General features: G+C 33.9%; 1 protein-coding gene across 2 annotated transcripts in view; it reads right to left on the bottom strand.

Moving 5' to 3' along the window:
• cher (filamin protein cher) overlaps window positions 1–19,549 on the bottom strand; it is a 1,020,924-nt gene that overhangs the window by 56,914 nt on the left and 944,461 nt on the right. For both annotated transcript variants that reach the window (XM_069837665.1, XM_069837667.1), the window contains 4 exons: window positions 14,059–14,187; window positions 9,749–9,922; window positions 9,502–9,666; window positions 5,960–6,163 (listed from right to left, as the gene is read on the bottom strand). In XM_069837665.1, coding sequence (XP_069693766.1) covers window positions 5,960–6,163; window positions 9,502–9,666; window positions 9,749–9,922; window positions 14,059–14,187 — 672 coding nt within the window. The remainder of the gene's footprint in view (window positions 1–5,959; window positions 6,164–9,501; window positions 9,667–9,748; window positions 9,923–14,058; window positions 14,188–19,549) is intronic.

Genomic DNA, 19,549 nt, shown 5'->3' with positions numbered 1-19,549 from the left:
GCAGAGACCTATGCCAAAGTGTTTACTCACTGCAACTATTATATAAGTATTGCTTGAAAATTTTCACTGTTGATATTTTAAATACCAAAGGATGTCACTAGGGATTAGCCAGGAGTGTCATCACCAGGTGGATGATACAAACTTCGACTTTTGAGAAATTTACTAACAAAATTAACCAGTGCTGACGTGGTGGGGGCCTCTGACTCAATGAATCAGACGGCCAGACTTGTTAACTAGCTTGCCAGTTGCTAGGGAAGCTTAGAATAGTCCACAACTAGGGAAGCAGTAGCATCTGTTCCAGATTGGACGGCCTACTGCTTCATGAAGAAGACCTAACAGACACATGTACAGATAAGGCACCCATTTTTCCAGGGGACAAATATGAAACCCTATCTTCAGGGTCACAAAAAAAAATTTCTCAATGGTTTAACTGTATTAAAGCGGAGGAGGCAATCCTTTTATGGAGGTAGTACAAATGATGGCTATAATGGAAGGCCATAAGACAGCAGCCCTGTCTCCATCTTACTTCATGGAGAACTGGTAACGCATCTGGCAGACATTTATTACTACTTGAAAGTTTCACAGGAATACACTGGACGGACAGAATGGTAGATGACCTGGTGCGGAAAATGTTAGGTATAATGGATGAATTAATCTTAGGAATTTGGAATGTCAGAAGCTTAGCTTGCAAAGAAATACAATTGATAAGAGCAATAGAACAAACAAAAGCCAATGTTGTTATTTTAACCAAAACAAAAAAGAAACTCAACAGATCTCAAGAAATATGGAATTACACCTTGATTTATAGAAGAGTGCCTCAGAAACAAAGAGCAGCAAGTGGAGTTGTAGTACTAATAAATAAGAAGTGGACGAATAAATCGAACTCTTACACGTGGGTGAGTGACTGAGTCATAACAACGTGGTTTAAAATAGCAAGAGAATATAAATATCTGTTCCAATGCTTCCAATGAGAGAAAAAAGAAGACGTTGAAATATACTATGAAGAATTGCAGAAAAAGATAAATGCAAAAAATACTGTTTACGTTGCCAATTTAAATGCCAGAGTGGGCAAAGTGCAAATAAAATATATAATTGGCTGTTTTGGAGATGATACAATCAATAACAATGGAAATAGATTAAGACAACTAGCAACCTTCAATGAATTAAAGATTATGAATACCTTCTTCAGAAAAAAGTAAGACATTTATAAATATACTTTGTGTGCATGAGGCCAACGATCGATAACTGATTATATTATCGTGAACGAGAACTTATCACCTCAATTAAAACATGTTAGAATCTTTAGAGGAAGTGATATATCCTCAGACCATTACTTGGTTATATTTTATCTGATTATTTCAGTTTCCCTTGTCATTCCATTAAGAAGGCAGAAACATGTTAACAAGGTAACATAAAATTTAACACGTTAAAGACACATAATACGTTTTCCAAATTAAATGAAGTTTTTAAGGTATATCTATTGCAAGAATAAAGTATAAGAATTCTCTAACAGAATAGACTATCCGCATATTTAAAAAACACGGCAGTAAGTCAAAATATAAATAACGAATGGGAAAATATAATGACAGCTACTAAAAAGTAGGTCATGAAGTACTAGGTTGCAAAAAAAGTATCGAAAAAAGAAGGGAATAAAAGTATGGAATGAAGATATTAATAATGTAATTAATGAGAAAAAGAAAGCATACAGAAATATGTTACAGCAAGAAATAGATGAAGAAAGACAAATTTATAAAAATATACGCAACAAAATCAAAGATCTAGTAAGAAGAGCCCACCAAGAATCCTAGGATAAACTGACTGGCTGTGTAGAACATGATGTTCACGGAACACAACTCATGGCCCTTAAGTTACTTAAACATTTAAACAGCTAAGAAAGAGATGTAGCCAATACACAGATAATAAGAGAAGATGAATGGATAAATCACTACAAACAGCTTTGATATAGTAAAGAAAATAATGAAAAGGAAAGTGACGAAGAAGAAATTGTATATGGAGAGATAGATCCAATTGAAATGGAGGAATTAGAAGCTTGACTAAAAAGAATGAATAATAGAAAGGCAACAGGTGAAGATGGGATAAATACAGAGCTCTTGAAATATGGTGGACAGGCACTAAAAATAGACTCATAAGTTTAATGAATGATGTTAGAAAATGTGTGAAATATCAAATTCGTGGTCTAAAGCCCGAATAATCTCCATTTTAAAAAAAGGAGACAGAGGAAACTGTCAGAACTACAGAGGCATCAGTCTACTACATGCAATGCAAGCTATAAATTATATTCAAGAATTTTGAATGAAAGATTAAGAAATATTTTAGAAGTTTTAGTAATGTTAGAACAGAATGGTTTCAGGATTGGCCGCTCATGTACAGATGCCATTTTTGCAGTAAAATAGATAATTCAGAAATGGAGAGAGTAAAATTTAGAAACTCACTTGGCCTTTGTTGACTATGAAAAAACTTTTGATCGTGTTAATAGGAATAAACTCTGGCAGATAATGTATAGAAGAGGCTATCCTAACCATTTCATAAACGTATTGTAAAGTATCTACAGAAACACGACAATTAACGTTAATATTGGACACGACAAATACAGCAAGGATATTCCAATTAATCAAGATGTAAGACAAGGCTGTAGTATTTCATCATGCTTGTTCTTAATATATATGGAAGACATTCTTAGAGAATGGAACAATAAATCACCTAATGGTATTAAAATCACTCCTAATTTTAGTATTAAGACAAGGATATGCGGATGACCAGGTTTTAATAAATAAAAGTGAGGATGACCTATAGAAATCAATATATCAGTTACAAAGAATAAGTGGGATGTATAATTTTAAAATTTCAGTATGTAAAACCAAGCCAACGGCTTTTAATTGAAAATACAGTGTCAGAACTAAAATTATTTTTAATAGAACAGGTCACTAATTTCAAATACTTAGGATGTGAAGTCACTTACAAACACACAAATGAAAGTAGAAACAAACTTCCAATGTTCCAGCAGATATGTGGTACAATAAATAGAGCACTGAAGGGTAAAAGAAGAAAAGACACTCAAATAAAATTTTATAAAATAACAGCAGTACCAGTTCTGTTATATGGATCATAGACCAGGACTCTCAAAAGAAATGACAGAAAGAAATTGCAAGCACCTGAAATCAAGTTTCTAAGATCGGTCAAGGGTTGCACTAGGCTAGATAGAATTAAGAATGAAGACATAAGAAGTGAACTAAATGTGGTATCACTGGAAGATAAGATTCGTAATTTTAGAGAGCAGTGGATTGAACATCTAGGGAGAAAGGACAGCAACCGAATTCCAAGACGAATATTAATACAGAGACCAAAAGGAAAAAGAGACCAAAGAAGACCAAGGAAATGTTGGAAGAAGTCACTGTGAAGCTGGTACAGGATTTAAGCCTAATCCCTAAAGTGAAGAATAATAATAATAATAATAATAATAATAATAATAATAATAATAATAATAATAATAAGAAGAAGAAGAAGAAGAAGAAGAAGAAAATTAATCAGTGCAATGTCGTAATGTTCTAGATGTTATACAGTAAACTTCAAGTGACATGGGATTCCGACTTTTACTTTCCTTCTGAAAAAAGGTTAGTACCGGTATCCATGATACAAGCATGCAATGTGATAACCTCTAAAGTATTGGTTACTGTGATAAACGTACAACAAAAAAATAACAAGATAACAAAGTAGAGTTCCAAATTATTGTTCACTCTCTACAATGTCCTAGACTGAAGAATTGTTTACATTCTTATAGGACAACTTTACTAACTCACTGAACAGACTGTGAATGTTTTCAACATCACTCAGTCTTCAAAACTGTTTATTTAAACCTTTTATTCACAGAGGCTCAGTCTGGGTGAGAGGGGGTGTTACGGAACGTGCTATGCTGTGATGACTCTCTTACTTAAAAATAGCAGGCGATGTTGCAAGCACAATTTACACAACAGAGAACAATAATTAAGAAAATTTTGATGTTATTTTTCTGATTGCAACAATTACATAATCCTAAAAAAACACGATGGTAATAACTCTTTCCATTTTTTTCTTTTTCAGAAAATAATGACATTTCACTGAAATACTATTTTATAATTCCTACAATGTATATGTGAACACATTATTTTTATACATAATTTTTCATAGTAATATTATATCCATGTAAAAATCACAACGTATTTGACTGAGACCATAAATGCTTGTGTTAAATCTTACTAAGAAACGAATTACCTTCCAAAATACAAACGTGAACTAGTGAAGACTATAGAAAATGGACACATGTCTTCAAATTCAGTTGGAAGAAAGAAGTTTCTTTACCAGAGAACTCGGAAGAAACAGACACAATATTAAGTTTATACATATATGCATAAAAATTAGAAGCTCTTAGTAGAAGCTCAATTTCTTTTTCTGTACCAGTATCCAACAACATACTTTACAGCAAGAAGTGAAACATCACTAAAATGCTTAAACAAGTTTCACCGAGGTAAATGCTGTCAGACTTTTACAGTTATGTAGATAGAATGCATCTGCCAAGGAAATAGTGTGTACACTTCCCCTGTATCAAGCATGAGGAGGTTTTGTGTTGAATAGCACGGACCCATAAAACAAGCTGAAGAGACGTCACTGTTAGAGCATACAGCTGACTTTCATTCAGTACAGTTAAGTTTAATTCATGGCAATGCACAGTGGACCAGCATGAAGAAATGAGAAGGACATTTCCCTTGCAGATTTTCAGAGTGAATAGCTCATGTTGTATGCAACAAAAAACTATAATATATTTGCGGAAAGTTAATAGTTTTTTCAGAAAAAAAAATGTTTCCCCCCCCTCAAATGTTTAACAACCTCTTATTTGATAACTATTGCGAGTAGAATCATGATTTTTGTCCACATCGATAGGAAATCTAATAAAGAATGATTTATCTCTCTGGCGTATTTCAATAGCATGGACGGTTTTCGTGTAAATTTAATTTTGAAAACCTCTAATTTCAAACCATTGCACGACAGGAACAGGTTGCAATGTCGCGCCAGAGAACAGCTCATCTAGCGAGACACACTGAGTTCATTGACCTCTTACACTTGTATCACGAGAAGAGAGTATTATCGACGATATTGCCAGACTCCTGAAACTTCAAACTAAATTTTCTAATTAATTGTGTATTTAATCACAAAACATGATATAGGTTTTCTATTCATTTAAGTGTACCCTATCGTCTTTTTCTATCAGGAAAGTTATTTCACTTCCACTTTGTATATAATTATATTATAAACATAAAGAAGAAATCGTAGAAATTGCATCATGCTGTATTTCTACAGAAAAGCCTCTGCATTCAATGGCCAACTGATTCAACAATTTAGGATTTAATGGAAAAAGTAAGAGAAACCATATCATTTTTAAATAAAAGAAAAACAAGGCGCACAGATCGCGTTCTGACTGAATAAAATCTCGATGACATAGGCTGTAGACTAGAAGAGCCTCTCACGAAGTCATCAAAGAAAGTTACCCCAAAGCTAATTAAAAACAATGACAGTAAGGCACATAATATCTTTTCTTTTTGGTGCCTGATCTTCAGCTGTTTTAAATTGTTTAATCTTGGCAGGCATTTTGGCTAAGGTCATTAATTCATGTAAGTGACGCTATGTAAAGATTCATCTTTAGGGACGACGAAAGCTTAGTAAAGACAGTAAATCGTTTTGGTTTTCTACAGTTGAATTGCTGAGATCTCCTTAAGTCAGAAGCAAAAAAGGAAAACCTGGGCAACGTCTGGTGCTTTTAGCTAGTACCTTATATATGCAGCTGCTATACATTTTAATGACACTGTACACGAAACAATGCCAGCAATCTATCACCAGATGTCTCTCTCGAATTCATGTGTCACATTTCTATTCAAAATTCGAAATATTAAAAAAACAATGACTGTACCTGCATTCCTAGTATCGACAGTAAAGGTGTTGTCGACATGGGTGCTACCCTCCTTCAGAGCGTGCCCTGTCACCTTCACTTTCTTGGCGTCTCCAACTTCTCTCTCCCCGACATTTATCTTGAAAGGTGAGTTGGCAATATGTTTACCAAGACGCTTCACAGATACGACATGTTCACCCACCTCACGGGGTGTGAACGAGATTCCTGAAAGGAAAAGTTATAAACATTTACCTTCTGAGTTGCCGTGTTATTATTATTCTATCTTCATTGAAAATCAAAAATAGTTTCACCATTTAAATTACAGATTAATAACTGAAAGAACAGAAAAACAATAAATATAACTAATATTAAGGAATCGTGTCCAACTAACGCAAAGATCCAATTGTCCTGTCACTTATGCAAATATGCAACAAGGCTTAGAAGTAGAATAAATTTTTAATTTATTGACATTTTCTATGAGAACCATAAAAAAAAAGTTTAGGCATTTTCACTTTTCAGAAGTTGTCTCTAATGCTCTTTTCTCTCGCAGGGTGTTTACCGAAAATGTGAAACGAAAATTGGTTACTTTCTCATTAGTGTAACTCAATAATTACTTGTAAGCACAATGAAAAATATTAATCACTCATTTCAATGGAAGTGCAACCAACTTCTCTCCCAGCATTCCATATTATATTAGACTCGCATATTGTACATACAATCGCTGACTAGCTTAGGCAGCTGCGCCAAGATTAAATAAGTGAAGCAGAACAATATGCGTAATATTACCTATAACCATTCGAGTCTTTTAAAATTGTTGTATTTTGTTACTTTCGTTACCAATTCCTAAAATTAGTTACTTTTTGGTTATTTTCGTTACTGGGAGATACCCAAGATTTTATAGGTCGCAGTGCTTGGGCCGGAAGGAACACCCCTGTTAAATCTAATCTAATCTACCCTGCTCTCGCTAAGAGAGAGCTCACTGGACCACTTTTAATAGTGTGATAGCCTACTTCTCTAACAGATGACCAGCCAGAATATGGGATGATATATGAAAGTAACAGAATTTCTCAATAGTACATTATAATCTCTGTTGTTTGTTTGTTTAGTCAACTATCCGAAGACAAGTCTGAACCTCAAGTGATACCAACAAGGCACCAATTATGAGACAAATAAGCCAGAAGATAATGGGGTATGGTGTCCAGTTCCTTCTGTACAACTAAAACGGTGTTCACATATTTCCTTGTACACATTACTATAGAGGCACTGTCAAAGCTTCTTCAAAACCCCTTAATTAAAATATTAAATATTTGTTTCTCACTGTCCTTAATTATTAATGACGAAAGTATTGCTCAGTTTTGTGTCCCATATGGATAAATATCTCCAGAATGAAATCCTCCAGAGAAAATGTTTAGTAATCTTCTTGCAGTAAATCTATTCCTTATAGAAAATTACACATTATGGACAAGACTACTAATACTTATCTATATAGCTGGGGCCAGCGTTTTTGGCGTGTGTCCTAGAGTATAGTTCCCAGTTTGTGAGCATGCTGCTAGTGCAGCTGAGAATGGTACCACTTCCTATACACGTTACATCAGTCATTTGCCAAACACAGTTGTCAGACTGACTACAGTAAAGATAAGACACTAGCACTTAACGTTCCCTTGACTTATTTCACACGCCAAAAACGGTGACGCGGACTGTACAAGCATGTGGGGATGGGATAAGGCGTGGTTTCCCTGCTTGTATTCCTGTCCCTTGCTTAATCCGAAATTTTGATAATCCGAACAGGCCTCAGTCCCAATTAGTTCGGACTAGTGGGATTCTACTGTACACAAATTATGATGTGGTTAAAAGTGGATGTCTGTGATTACTAGATTATGAAAGTGTCAAGTTATTAATTATTAAGTTAGGAAGCTGAATATTGAAAATAATCAAAACATAAATTAAAAAAGGAAGAAAGTTCTTAGGTAATATAACACATAAAACAGAGTACTTTTTCCAAATTGCTAAAATAAAAATGGGGGTTTTCTTTCAGATATGAATGCAAGTACATCTTCAGTGCTGTGTGATACTTCCATTACAACTAAACGATATTGAAAATGAAATTAATGGCACGTAAAAAAGTAAAGACTGAGATGAGTGTGGAAATAAAAATAAGTAAAATCAGTGATCATGCAATGTTCTGGGCAATAAACGATGCAAAGAGAGACTATCTGTATCACTAACCAAGAGGTGAAACAAAATATGGATTTCAGATCCAGTGAAAAACAAGATGGTAATCACTGGAGGTACTGCACTAGTACATCATTATTGACATTTAAAGTTTTATTTAATTTTATTTGCTGTTTATCATTTCCTCTTTTTTTTTTCTACTACTTTCATTTGAATACTGAGTATTTAATTCTCTCTCTCAGTTTCATTAAATTTTCGTATATTGTTAATTATGTTGAGGGGGCAGCACTTTTTAATGCCCTGGGGCAACATTTTTTAACGCCCCAGGACAGCAAAAACGTTGAATATAGTCCTGTGGAAGTAGACCTAATCATAAAATCAAAGGAGTAAATAACATAGGCGCAGAGAGAACCGTTTCCTTGGGGTGGCAAAGCAAAACTATTAGAATCCCCATAAAACAGGTTATGGTGGACATCATTTACCTCCTCTCCCCATTATAGCTTGACCTTGGTACAGTATATCGAAATATGATCGTTTAATAAAGGTATTTTTGGGGGACATGTTTCTTACAGTGTTACAGCCATATTCGCGATGTTTAGGGCTTGAACTGTAGGTCTACTAGACATTATAATAGGGTATAACTTAAAACAATCTCCCTCTTTTTCTCTCTCGTACAGAAACACATGCATACATCAATAAAATTACGTAACAGTGCTAACAGAAACTTTTTTAAATGAAGCTTAACCTCCTGAAGATATCATATGAAACGTAAACTCTATTTTATTTAATCTTGTCTTTAAGTTTACACATTATACCAGGCTCACTTTTCTTTTTCCGCAATGTTGTGCAGTATGTTATACATCTCCAAGTGGCAGCTGAACACATGCAGACTACTAACACATGAGTACAGGGTGTTACAAGAGAAACATTACACTGCTTCCATTCCTCAAATGAGGTACAGAAATTCTTATACATTCAGAAATTTAAAATAAATATCATAGTCCAGACACATGATCTGAAGACATTAATTCATCAATTTAAGCACAGAAACTTAATCATAAACGAAAGCAAAAAAGATCTTTTGAATTCAATATTTTTTAACGTTAATAGAAAAAAAAAAAGAGCTGAAACAAGTATGGGGATGCAGTGTCCCCCCTTGCCCCCTCATAACTCTGCCTATGGTACATACTTAATGAAGGAAGTCTGGCAAACACTGGTTCCTCTAGATACAGAGAACAGGTCCAAATTCATTTACTTCCTGGTCTCTTATTCATACTCATACAACTGAAGTTTCACGTGACTACATTTCCAGACATCGTAGGGGTTACCATTTTCAATACATTCTTATGTATATTGAAATAGTGACACATGGCGAACTCATCTGCACTTACCAATGTTGCCGTTTGGCAGTCTCTTCAGGAAACAAGGTTCCTCCAGTCCACTTGGTGCTTGAATTGATGCATTAAGTGATCTGATGTCAGCATCAGAGACCTTTCCTGGGAATGATACCTCACTGCAGGAGCCGACTGAGATCTGGTTCCTCTTCCGGCCCTCACCTGATCAACACAATGTGAGTAATATGTCAGACGGATATTGAATTTCATGCATTTCATTACTTCATTCCAACAACAAGCTCACCTGTTATCTTTGCATTGTAAGGGCTGCCCTTAATGTGCTTATCACCAAATTTAACAGAAATCTTATATTCTCCAGGTGCTGTTGGCAAATATGATACTGACACTGTGCCATCCTTATTGTCATGACAGCTAATCTCTGCTTTGCTTGGACCTTCTACTGCTAGGGACAAACCACCTATGGAGAATAAAATATGCTCACTGTTAAATCTTATCAAACACTCAAAATATTTTAAAATGAAGACGCTGAATTTCATTAACTTTTCAAATTATATAAATACAGACGACAAAATGAACAATATTAAGTATCTTCGAAGTATAATTTAAGAATGTTGTAAATATGTAGCTGACAACCAAAGAACATAAATACAAAGAAACAGCGTAATTGTAACGTAATTTCTTCTTTACTTGAAAGAGTGACAAATTTTATTGGTTTCTATTGTTTCTGGATGATACATATGACTACCACGTCAATATTCAGATAGTACTCATAATAATATTATCTTTAGAGTTTGTCTTGTCTATTTTGTTATCCACTGATACTTCGTAATACACATGACTATCAAAATGTGGACATAATTTTACATGTATAAGAAGTTTTGACAGTTAAATTCCGGGAATGAAATAGTGATCCAATGAAAATTGTTTCACAGTTCAGCATTATAGATATAAAGGTTGTATAGTTATGGTATGACAGAATTACCATAATTTTTCTTCTTAAAAATGTATTTATTGCTGAGTGTGCAATATAGACTACATTACTCAACTATTTAATTCAAAATACGGAAGGATGACGAATTAATAAAAATGTCGCAATTTTAATTTCAATTTTTGAAAGGACATCATATTTGTATTGTATTTTTCCATCTTACATTAAACAATTAAAATGACTGACGGAACATGTCTGGTATAAGCCTCAAGAAAATATTTTCTGATAAAATATAATTCCAGAACTAAGCTCATGAGAAGCAACAACAATAAAATTGTCACAATTTTCAACCTTTATATTTTGTGAAGTATATGCAACAAATTGTAATTTTCATACACTCAATTAGGTACATTTACAATAGTAATTTAACTGTTTTGCCACTTAATGAATAGTATTTATTCAATTTGTCCATATGGGTATGAGAAGGTCTGTTTCAAACTGTATTAAGTCCACCCATGGAAGAAATTGAGTTTTACATATATGATTTTGTGTAGTTCTGAATATGCTCTATGATGTTGTGAAGTTTGTTTGGGTCTAACTGTATTAAATTCCAATCAAAATAATGCATGAAATTGGGTGTTTCTGGCAAGCCGTATTATATCTACATCTTTGTCTGCGTCAATCTGTATTGTCCAAAACCAATTAATATTTTTCATTGTAAAGTTGTGCATCAAGTTTCCTGCATGAAGAAAAACTAGCGCCAATTTACAGTATGTGCGGTATTGACTTATTGTCGACCTTTGTATCAGTTCAGTGCTGTTCCATGTGATATCCATGAAAATGGAGAGCGAAGTGCCTATAGGTGATAACAGCAGAGGAAGCAGGAAAAGAGTGAAGAAAAAAACAAAATGACAGCAACAAACTGAACTTCGGTATAATTTGTTTACTATATTCTTTTATTAATAGGTGTTTAGGAAACTTATTTTCATTAAATATCTGTTTTCTACAATAATCATGTAATGTATAATAGGGTATTCTTGTTTCAATCTGCAGAAACATTGATAAGGATTCTGATTTAACACTGTTCGAACCACCATGCCAGCATAGGGAAGATCGGTTCCACTGTTGTGCAATTCCCGCATGTGATATACGCAGGGTCAAGGAAAGGGTTTTCTCAACAAAAAGAGAGCTGATCAAGATCGCTAGCATTAATGAACATTATACCTTTGTGATTCAATATTATATAGGAGTAAATCAAGGAGTATTACCTATTACTTACACAATTACTCTGGTTGAATTTTTTACAAATAATATTGAGGAAGATTTATTTTATTTTCACGTCAAACCATATTATGTCCATGATATTTTCTGAATTGCAGGACAGTCTGAAGTAAAAGTGATTTCAGACACAATTGATTCTGATAAATTAAGTTCATTCAGTAATTAATAATTTTAGTATTTTAATTTACCTCCCTTAGTTGGCACATAAACAGTTTTTCTTCTCTCCTGAAAAAATTACATCAGTGGACTTAATATGGATTGGAATGGACCTCCTCGTATTAATTCTGGGGAGATTTAAAGTAGAGAGGTATCATAATCTGAATGTGCTCCTTTGTTTGAAAATTAGAGATTTTAAACAATTTTCCGAATCTTGAGAATGCAATGTGCAAAATTCTTACGAAAATTATATTACTCTCTGTCTGGAAAATGGTGTAAATATCCTTTGAACTTGGATAATTAGATAATTTTACGACTTATTTCAATAAATAAAGCATATCAATTATGTATGTTTGCACTGGCTCTCTTATTTAATTTTACCTTAATTTTCAATTACATAAACTTCTGTGATCTTCATCCATGAATAACTGTTTACATAGGAGACAACTAACAAATTTTGTATTCTTTGACGGGATGTAATGGAAGTTTAACACGCACACAGTCTCTCTCAAGGAATCACAAACATATGGTTTATCTAAAAATTGTTATTCAAGAAATTTCAATATATTTTTAAGATCATATAATTAATTCCATCGACTTGGAAATACTATTTCATAATTACCTAACACAAGTTTTTCTTTTGTACTTTCTCTATATTTCTCATACAATATAAAAAAACACATACCTAATTTAAGAAGGAGAATTTTCTGATTATGAACAAAAAAAAAAAAAATGTGGCTTTATGTAAATATTATTTAATTACAGTATATACATTTAGTTTAAGAGACTTGAAACCTAAAATCTTGAGAAAACGGTTCTAAAAAGTAATTCAGATTTGTCGTAACTATGATACCCTTAACAATGATCTGTACTTCAAATTTCAATTATCGATACTCCAATGCATCTTGCTTACTATCACTTCCACGTCAATCATTGGTGCTGAGTTAGTGAGTTTTAGGTGTTACATTGACACCGATTATAAAAAACTATAACAAATTTGAAGTTTACTCGTAAGTTATAAATGTGTGAAGTCCTATCACAATTCAGTTTAACAGTCTTTTTTAAGTTGGTTATTTAACGACGCTGTAACAACTATTAGGTTATTTAGTGTTGATGGCATTAATGATAGCGAGATGGTATTTCGTGAAATGAGGCTGAGGATTCGCCATAGATTACCCGACATTCGCCCTACGGTTAGGAAAAACCTCAGAAAAACCTAACCAGTTAATCAGTTCAAGTGGGAATTGAACCCACGCCCGAGTGCAACTCCGGGTCAGCAGGCAAGCGCCTCAGCCGACTGAGCTACATCAGTGGCTAAACAGTTTGTTACAACACATTCAGTTCAATGTGAATATACTGTGAACATCCACTATCCATTCACTATACATCACTGGTTACAGCGAAACTGCTTCTTATTTACATCACATCAACAATTTACTCCATAGCTTTTCTTTGTACCTGACAACAACCATTCCTATTACGTCATTAGAGCTAAAAAAATGTTGACGTCGACCTGTAGATTAGACTATGCTCTTGTAAAAGCTTCTGTCAGCAGATAACATTTCCTCATTTCTTAATAGCGAAGATAGGAGAAATATTCAAAAAGTTATGTTTGACACACGTTTAAACCAATGTCTACATTTCAAATACAAATCCCTTCAAACGAAAATCTATTAGATTAGATTAGATTTATTTATTTAACCTGGTAGAGATAAGGCCGTCAGGCCTTCTCTGCCCCTCTACCAGGGGATTACAACTATAACATGAACAATAAGATTACAATTAATATTAAATTTACAATTACAATTACAATAAAAATTAAAGTACGACAAGAATACCTGATTAATGAAAGCTAGACATTTTATCATAGAAGTTAAGAACAAAGAATATTTTTGTATTTACTAAATTACAAATTAAACCTACAATAACAAAATTCTATAGTGATGAAATTACCGGATATTGAGATATTTTGTGGTAGATTAAAAGAACTATTTACAAGAAACCATGTCTGAACGAGTCCGTTTGGAACCGTATCTTAAGAGTTCAGAAACTATTCTTTACAAATCCAGAATTGATATTTTGTTAAAAGTTTCAATGTACACATAAGAAATCTTATAGTTCTAATCAAAATGCGCTATTTTTAAGATAAATTTAAATACGGAATTACAACCACTTGCATCACATACGAATAAAAATTACTGAATAAAAATTGTCATTTATTTACGTACCTGCTCCTGCCCCCTTGGTAGAGATGGTGAAGTTTGATGGTTCACCACATACACCATGAGTAAGGCCTGGTCCATATGCTGTCACGTATCCACTGCTGAGTGAATCAACGTGGAATTTGAATGGTGATCCTGTAACAATTTAAAGTGTTATGTTTTAGTAAGCATTTATTTCCTTTTTCCTTTATAAACTTCTAATTTCTTACATAATTAATTAATAATATATGTCACCATACATAAGCCACAAAAATTAACACGAGGAAATGGTATATCGATGGTGTTGAACAGCAATCTCATAATATTGAAAGGACCTTCGTGGATTCCTAAGTCTTGCAACCCAACAGCAAGAGCTAAGTGGATAGAAGGTTCCTCGTAACCAATGTAATAAAACACCTTCCAAGCTACGTAGTTTTTATGAAAAGTCTATGAAGAGTCTCCATTCTTGTGGCACTTTATACATTTTATTTCTGCAAATTCGTGTTTTTACATCTAAAGAAAAAAACTTGCTATTTCAGTGGGAAAGCATGGTGGAATGTAACGTACATACCACTGTTACTTGGTCACCTTGATCATAAACAACGTTAATTATTGTTTGTGTATTATACCAGTGATTATTCGTAATATTAGCTATAATACATAAAGGATTCCACAGTGCAAATTGAGTACTTTTTTCCATGGGGAGATATTAAAATTGTTAACTGTCGACAGAATAGTCCATAATAATTATTAGCCGGCTCGTATTATTGTCATGTTCAACTTATTAAAACACGAAAGCAGAATCGTTGTTGTGCTATAATAAGAAAAAATAAAATATGGAAACTATACAATAAACAGCTGAAGGGGATGAATGTTGTTCCTGACAGGAACAAATTAACTCCTTCTCAACAGAGGACATCAGATTCTCAAGGGGAGAGACGATACCTGGCATCCCCCCCCCCCATAAATTCGCAACCTGAATGATTTTTAAAAGAAACTATTAGAGAAACATGTATATATTTTGACTTGATGAAAAAATGATATATATTTGAAATCAGCACACTGAGTTTAGTTCAGTACACTTGTTTTTCTATGAATAGCAAATTTTTTGTTAACCCGTGTTATTTGTGCGGAACCATAAGATCGTCTACAGGAATAATCCTCACAACATACTTAACTTGAAAGATAATATATGAACAAAAATTATAAGAATTATTACAGCAGAAGTTCTGAATGTGAATGAAAATTTTATCTAAATACCAAAGCCGGGAACGTGTGCATGCAGATGAACACCACTTTGAAAAATTCCTGCAACACAGGATAGTAGTCCTTTTGAAATAAAAATGTAACTGTGTGCATTCTATTATTAATAAAATCTATATAACTAGAAATACACGAGGGTTATAGATCAATAATGGAGCAACCTAGTCCGGCCATGCATGCATGTATTATGCGCACGTTCTCGGTTGGGACGCTTTGTTTAACCTTAAGTATAATATATAATATACATAGTTTATACAATATATCTGTGTTTGGGTAAAGGGAGATGTCATAAAAATGAGTTTTCAGATAAATGAAAATTAAACTTCTGACCCTTATTGAAAATAATTTTCTACACAAAGCACAACAAATGCTAGTATTCTTTTAACTTTTGTACACCCACTTATATCATTTAACTTGTGTTCATCTAGGGAACAAAATTCCATCTGCAAAAAAAATGACAACCAGCTTTAACCGAACACCACAGATATATTTGTACAATTTGTGTAATATATCTGGTTAAAATATTGATGTATAATGCAAAAAATAGTGAAAGAGTTATTTAGTGAAAGAGAAATCACACATGTCACATACGGTGTATGTAAAAAAAAAAAAAACAGGAAATTCTATTTGCTTATTTTTCTTCCTACTGGAAAGAGAGCCCAGTGTCTTATTCACATATTCCTGCTCACGGTCCTGACATGTTGCCAATATTTTGTACGCAAGTTCCTTTCCTAATTTCAAACGGGTTTTTACGCAACTTCCTCTACATATTTTCAATCAGCTTAAAATTAATTTTACTATAATTTACTGTACGATAAATTCATTCAGCACTTAATGTGTTAGGAATCTCGTTATTTTGCATGAAATTCATAATAATTAAATTCAACATCTGAAGTAACCTGACAAAATCCCTAAAGATGAACGTGTTTCTCGTGAAGAGTAGACCAGTGTACATTGCAATCGAGCTGTTTAGAACTAAGCTTTTTGACAGCTGGGTCGAAAAAAATGGAAGTCCCGAGCAAATAGGTAAAGATTTTATTTAACAGGCGTCTGTGTGAACCAAAGCATGCATGATGTTGGTCCTCAAAAAAAATGCATTGATTAGAAGATAATTTCAATACTGTTAAGATTATATTAATAAAATATAGTTTATAAAAATTGTTTTTAACTGTATTAGGACATAATTTCGTAAATTAATATTTATTTTACACGATAGTGGTAACACTGTAACTCATAGAAACGATCTACTGTGATAGTAGTTTAATCAGTGATATTGTATTGTATTTATTAACATTCCATGGTATTCATACATTGCTTTACAGCTAGAATATGGAACAAGTCAAAAAACTTAATACTATTATAAAGTCTTAATTTATAGTCACAGTCTAGATCAAATATATACAGACGAGATGTACAATATAGTCTACTAGTACAACACATATTTTAGTATCAATTTCATGAAGTGTTATGGAATGTCATGAATTCATCTACAGAATAGAAGGCGTGAGAAATTAGGTTCTTCTTTAATTTGGCCCTAAATAATCTTACGTTTTGAGTTTCATTTTTTATATTGATAGGGAGGCTATTAAAAATTTTTACTGCCATATAACGCACTCCTTTTTGATAGCACGATAGACTTGTCGATGGAGTATGAAAGTCATTTTTTGACTTGTATTTATGCTATGAACTGTTGAATTAGTTACAAAGTTTTCACAATTACATACGAGGAAGATTATTAATGAAAAGATATACTGACAAGCCATGGGCATTATTTGTAGTTTTTTTAAAGTAGTCCTACACGATTCCCTAGATTTGGCACCTACTATTATTCTTATTACTCTTTTTTGTAATAGAAATATACTGTTACTATCTGTGGAATTTCCCCAGAATAGTATTCCAAAACTCATTACCGAGTGGAAGTATGCAAAGAATATTGTTTTTAAGGTATTGATATTTACTATCTTTTGCATAGATCTAATAGCAATACAAGCTGAATTTAAAATTTGAAAGGCATATTGGTCCGACAAGTTAACAAGTAGATGAAAATAAATATCAAAGGTCCTTCAATAACTGTCTTTTTTTTAACCTAATGCATAATAGAAAAGATTACATTAGGTTACATACATAAAACACATATGCGACTAGCGCTTTCGCTATTAAGATAGCATCTTCAGGTCTGGCTTGCATATTATTGAGCTTTTCATATAAAGACATAGATGGAAAAGTAACATAATGAAATATAATAAGGTACACGACGTGAGAGAATTACATATTAAAATAACAGTGCATAAAAGGCAAAGTAAAAAATGGCTTGAAAACAAGCGAATATTTGTAATAATTCAAACCTCTATAAGGTCTAGAAATTAAGATCGTAAAAAGTATGCCTTGAGATAAAACTCTGCGAAACATATGTGCAGCTTATAAAATGTAACAAAGACAGTTAAAAGAGTAACAGAGTCGGGTACCTTATTATATTTCATTATGTTACTTTTCCATCTATGTCTTTATGTGAAAAGCTCAATAATATGCAAGCCAGACCTGAAGATGTCATCTTAATAGCGAAAGCGGTAGTCGCATATATGTTTTATGTACGTAACCTAATGTAATCTTTTGTATTATGCATTAGATTAAAAAAATAGACAGTTATTGAAGGACCTTTGATATTTATTTTCATCAAGCTGAATTTAGTTTGGGAGTAATTTCTTTAATATGATTTTTCCAATTTAACACATTATCGATTTTTAAGCCAAGAAATTTGGTTGTTGTTGTTTCTAATAGGGATCTATTGTTAATTATTGCGCTAGAAATTTGCGAGGTCGAATTTGGACATGATTTAAATTTAATTATGTTAGTTTTGTTACAATTTAATACCAATTTATTGACTGAGAAGCAGTCACATATTACTGTTACACGTTACTGTTCGTTAACAGAAAGCCACAATTTAAGTCACACGGAGTTAGTGTGCACTCGAAGTTGGTTGCTTGACGGTTGTCAGCCCACTTTGAGGTCTGTGGATATAGAGGGAAAAATTGGATCGGTGTCGGTTAGAGTTCCCGAGTAGCTCAGCGGTAGAGCATTGGTACGTTAAACCAAAGGTCCCGGGTTCGATACCCGGCTCCGGAACAATTTTTCCCTCGAAATTATTCAAATCAACTTTACAGGGAGTTATACCTGAAAACTTGATTTGCATAATACACGTTACTGTTCGTTAACAGAAAGCCACAATTTAAGTCACACGGAGTTAGTGTGCACTCGAAGTTGGTTGCTTGACGGTTGTCAGCCCACTTTGAGGTCTGTGGATATAGAGGGAAAAATTGGATCGGTGTCGGTTAGAGTTCCCGAGTAGCTCAGCGGTAGAGCGTTGGTACGTTAAACCAAAGGTCCCGGGTTCGATACCCAGCTCCGGAACAATTTTTTCCCTCGAAATTATTCAAATCAACTTTACAGGGAGTTATACCTGAAAACTTGATTTGCATAATACACGTTACTGTTCGTTAACAGAAAGCCACAATTTAAGTCACACGGAGTTAGTGTGCACTCGAAGTTGGTTGCTTGACGGTTGTCAGCCCACTTTGAGGTCTGTGGATATAGAGGGAAAAATTGGATCGGTGTCGGTTAGAGTTCCCGAGTAGGTCAGCGGTAGAGCGTTGGTACGTTAAACCAAAGGTCCCGGGTTCGATACCCGGCTCCGGAACAATTTTTCCCTCGAAATTATTCAAATCAACTTTACAGGGAGTTATACCTGAAAACTTGATTTGCATAATACACGTTACTGTTCGTTAACAGAAAGCCACAATTTAAGTCACACGGAGTTAGTGTGCACTCGAAGTTGGTTGCTTGACGGTTGTCAGCCCACTTTGAGGTCTGTGGATATAGAGGGAAAAATTGGATCGATGTCGGTTAGAGTTCCCGAGTAGCTCAGCGGTAGAGCGTTGGTACGTTAAACCAAAGGTCCCGGGTTCGATACCCGGCTCCGGAACAATTTTTCCCTCGAAATTATTCAAATCAACTTTACAGGGAGTTATACCTGAAAACTTGATTTGCATAATACACGTTACTGTTCGTTAACAGAAAGCCACAATTTAAGTCACACGGAGTTAGTGTGCACTCGAAGTTGGTTGCTTGACGGTTGTCAGCCCACTTTGAGGTCTGTGGATATAGAGGGAAAAATTGGATCGGTGTCGGTTAGAGTTCCCGAGTAGGTCAGCGGTAGAGCGTTGGTACGTTAAACCAAAGGTCCCGGGTTCGATACCCG

This window comes from Periplaneta americana, chromosome 10 (assembly GCF_040183065.1).
Source record: "Periplaneta americana isolate PAMFEO1 chromosome 10, P.americana_PAMFEO1_priV1, whole genome shotgun sequence".
NCBI classification, from domain to species: Eukaryota; Metazoa; Arthropoda; class Insecta; order Blattodea; family Blattidae; genus Periplaneta; species Periplaneta americana.
Note: the sequence above shows the minus strand (reverse complement) of the source record. Positions and strands in the feature narration are given on the sequence as shown.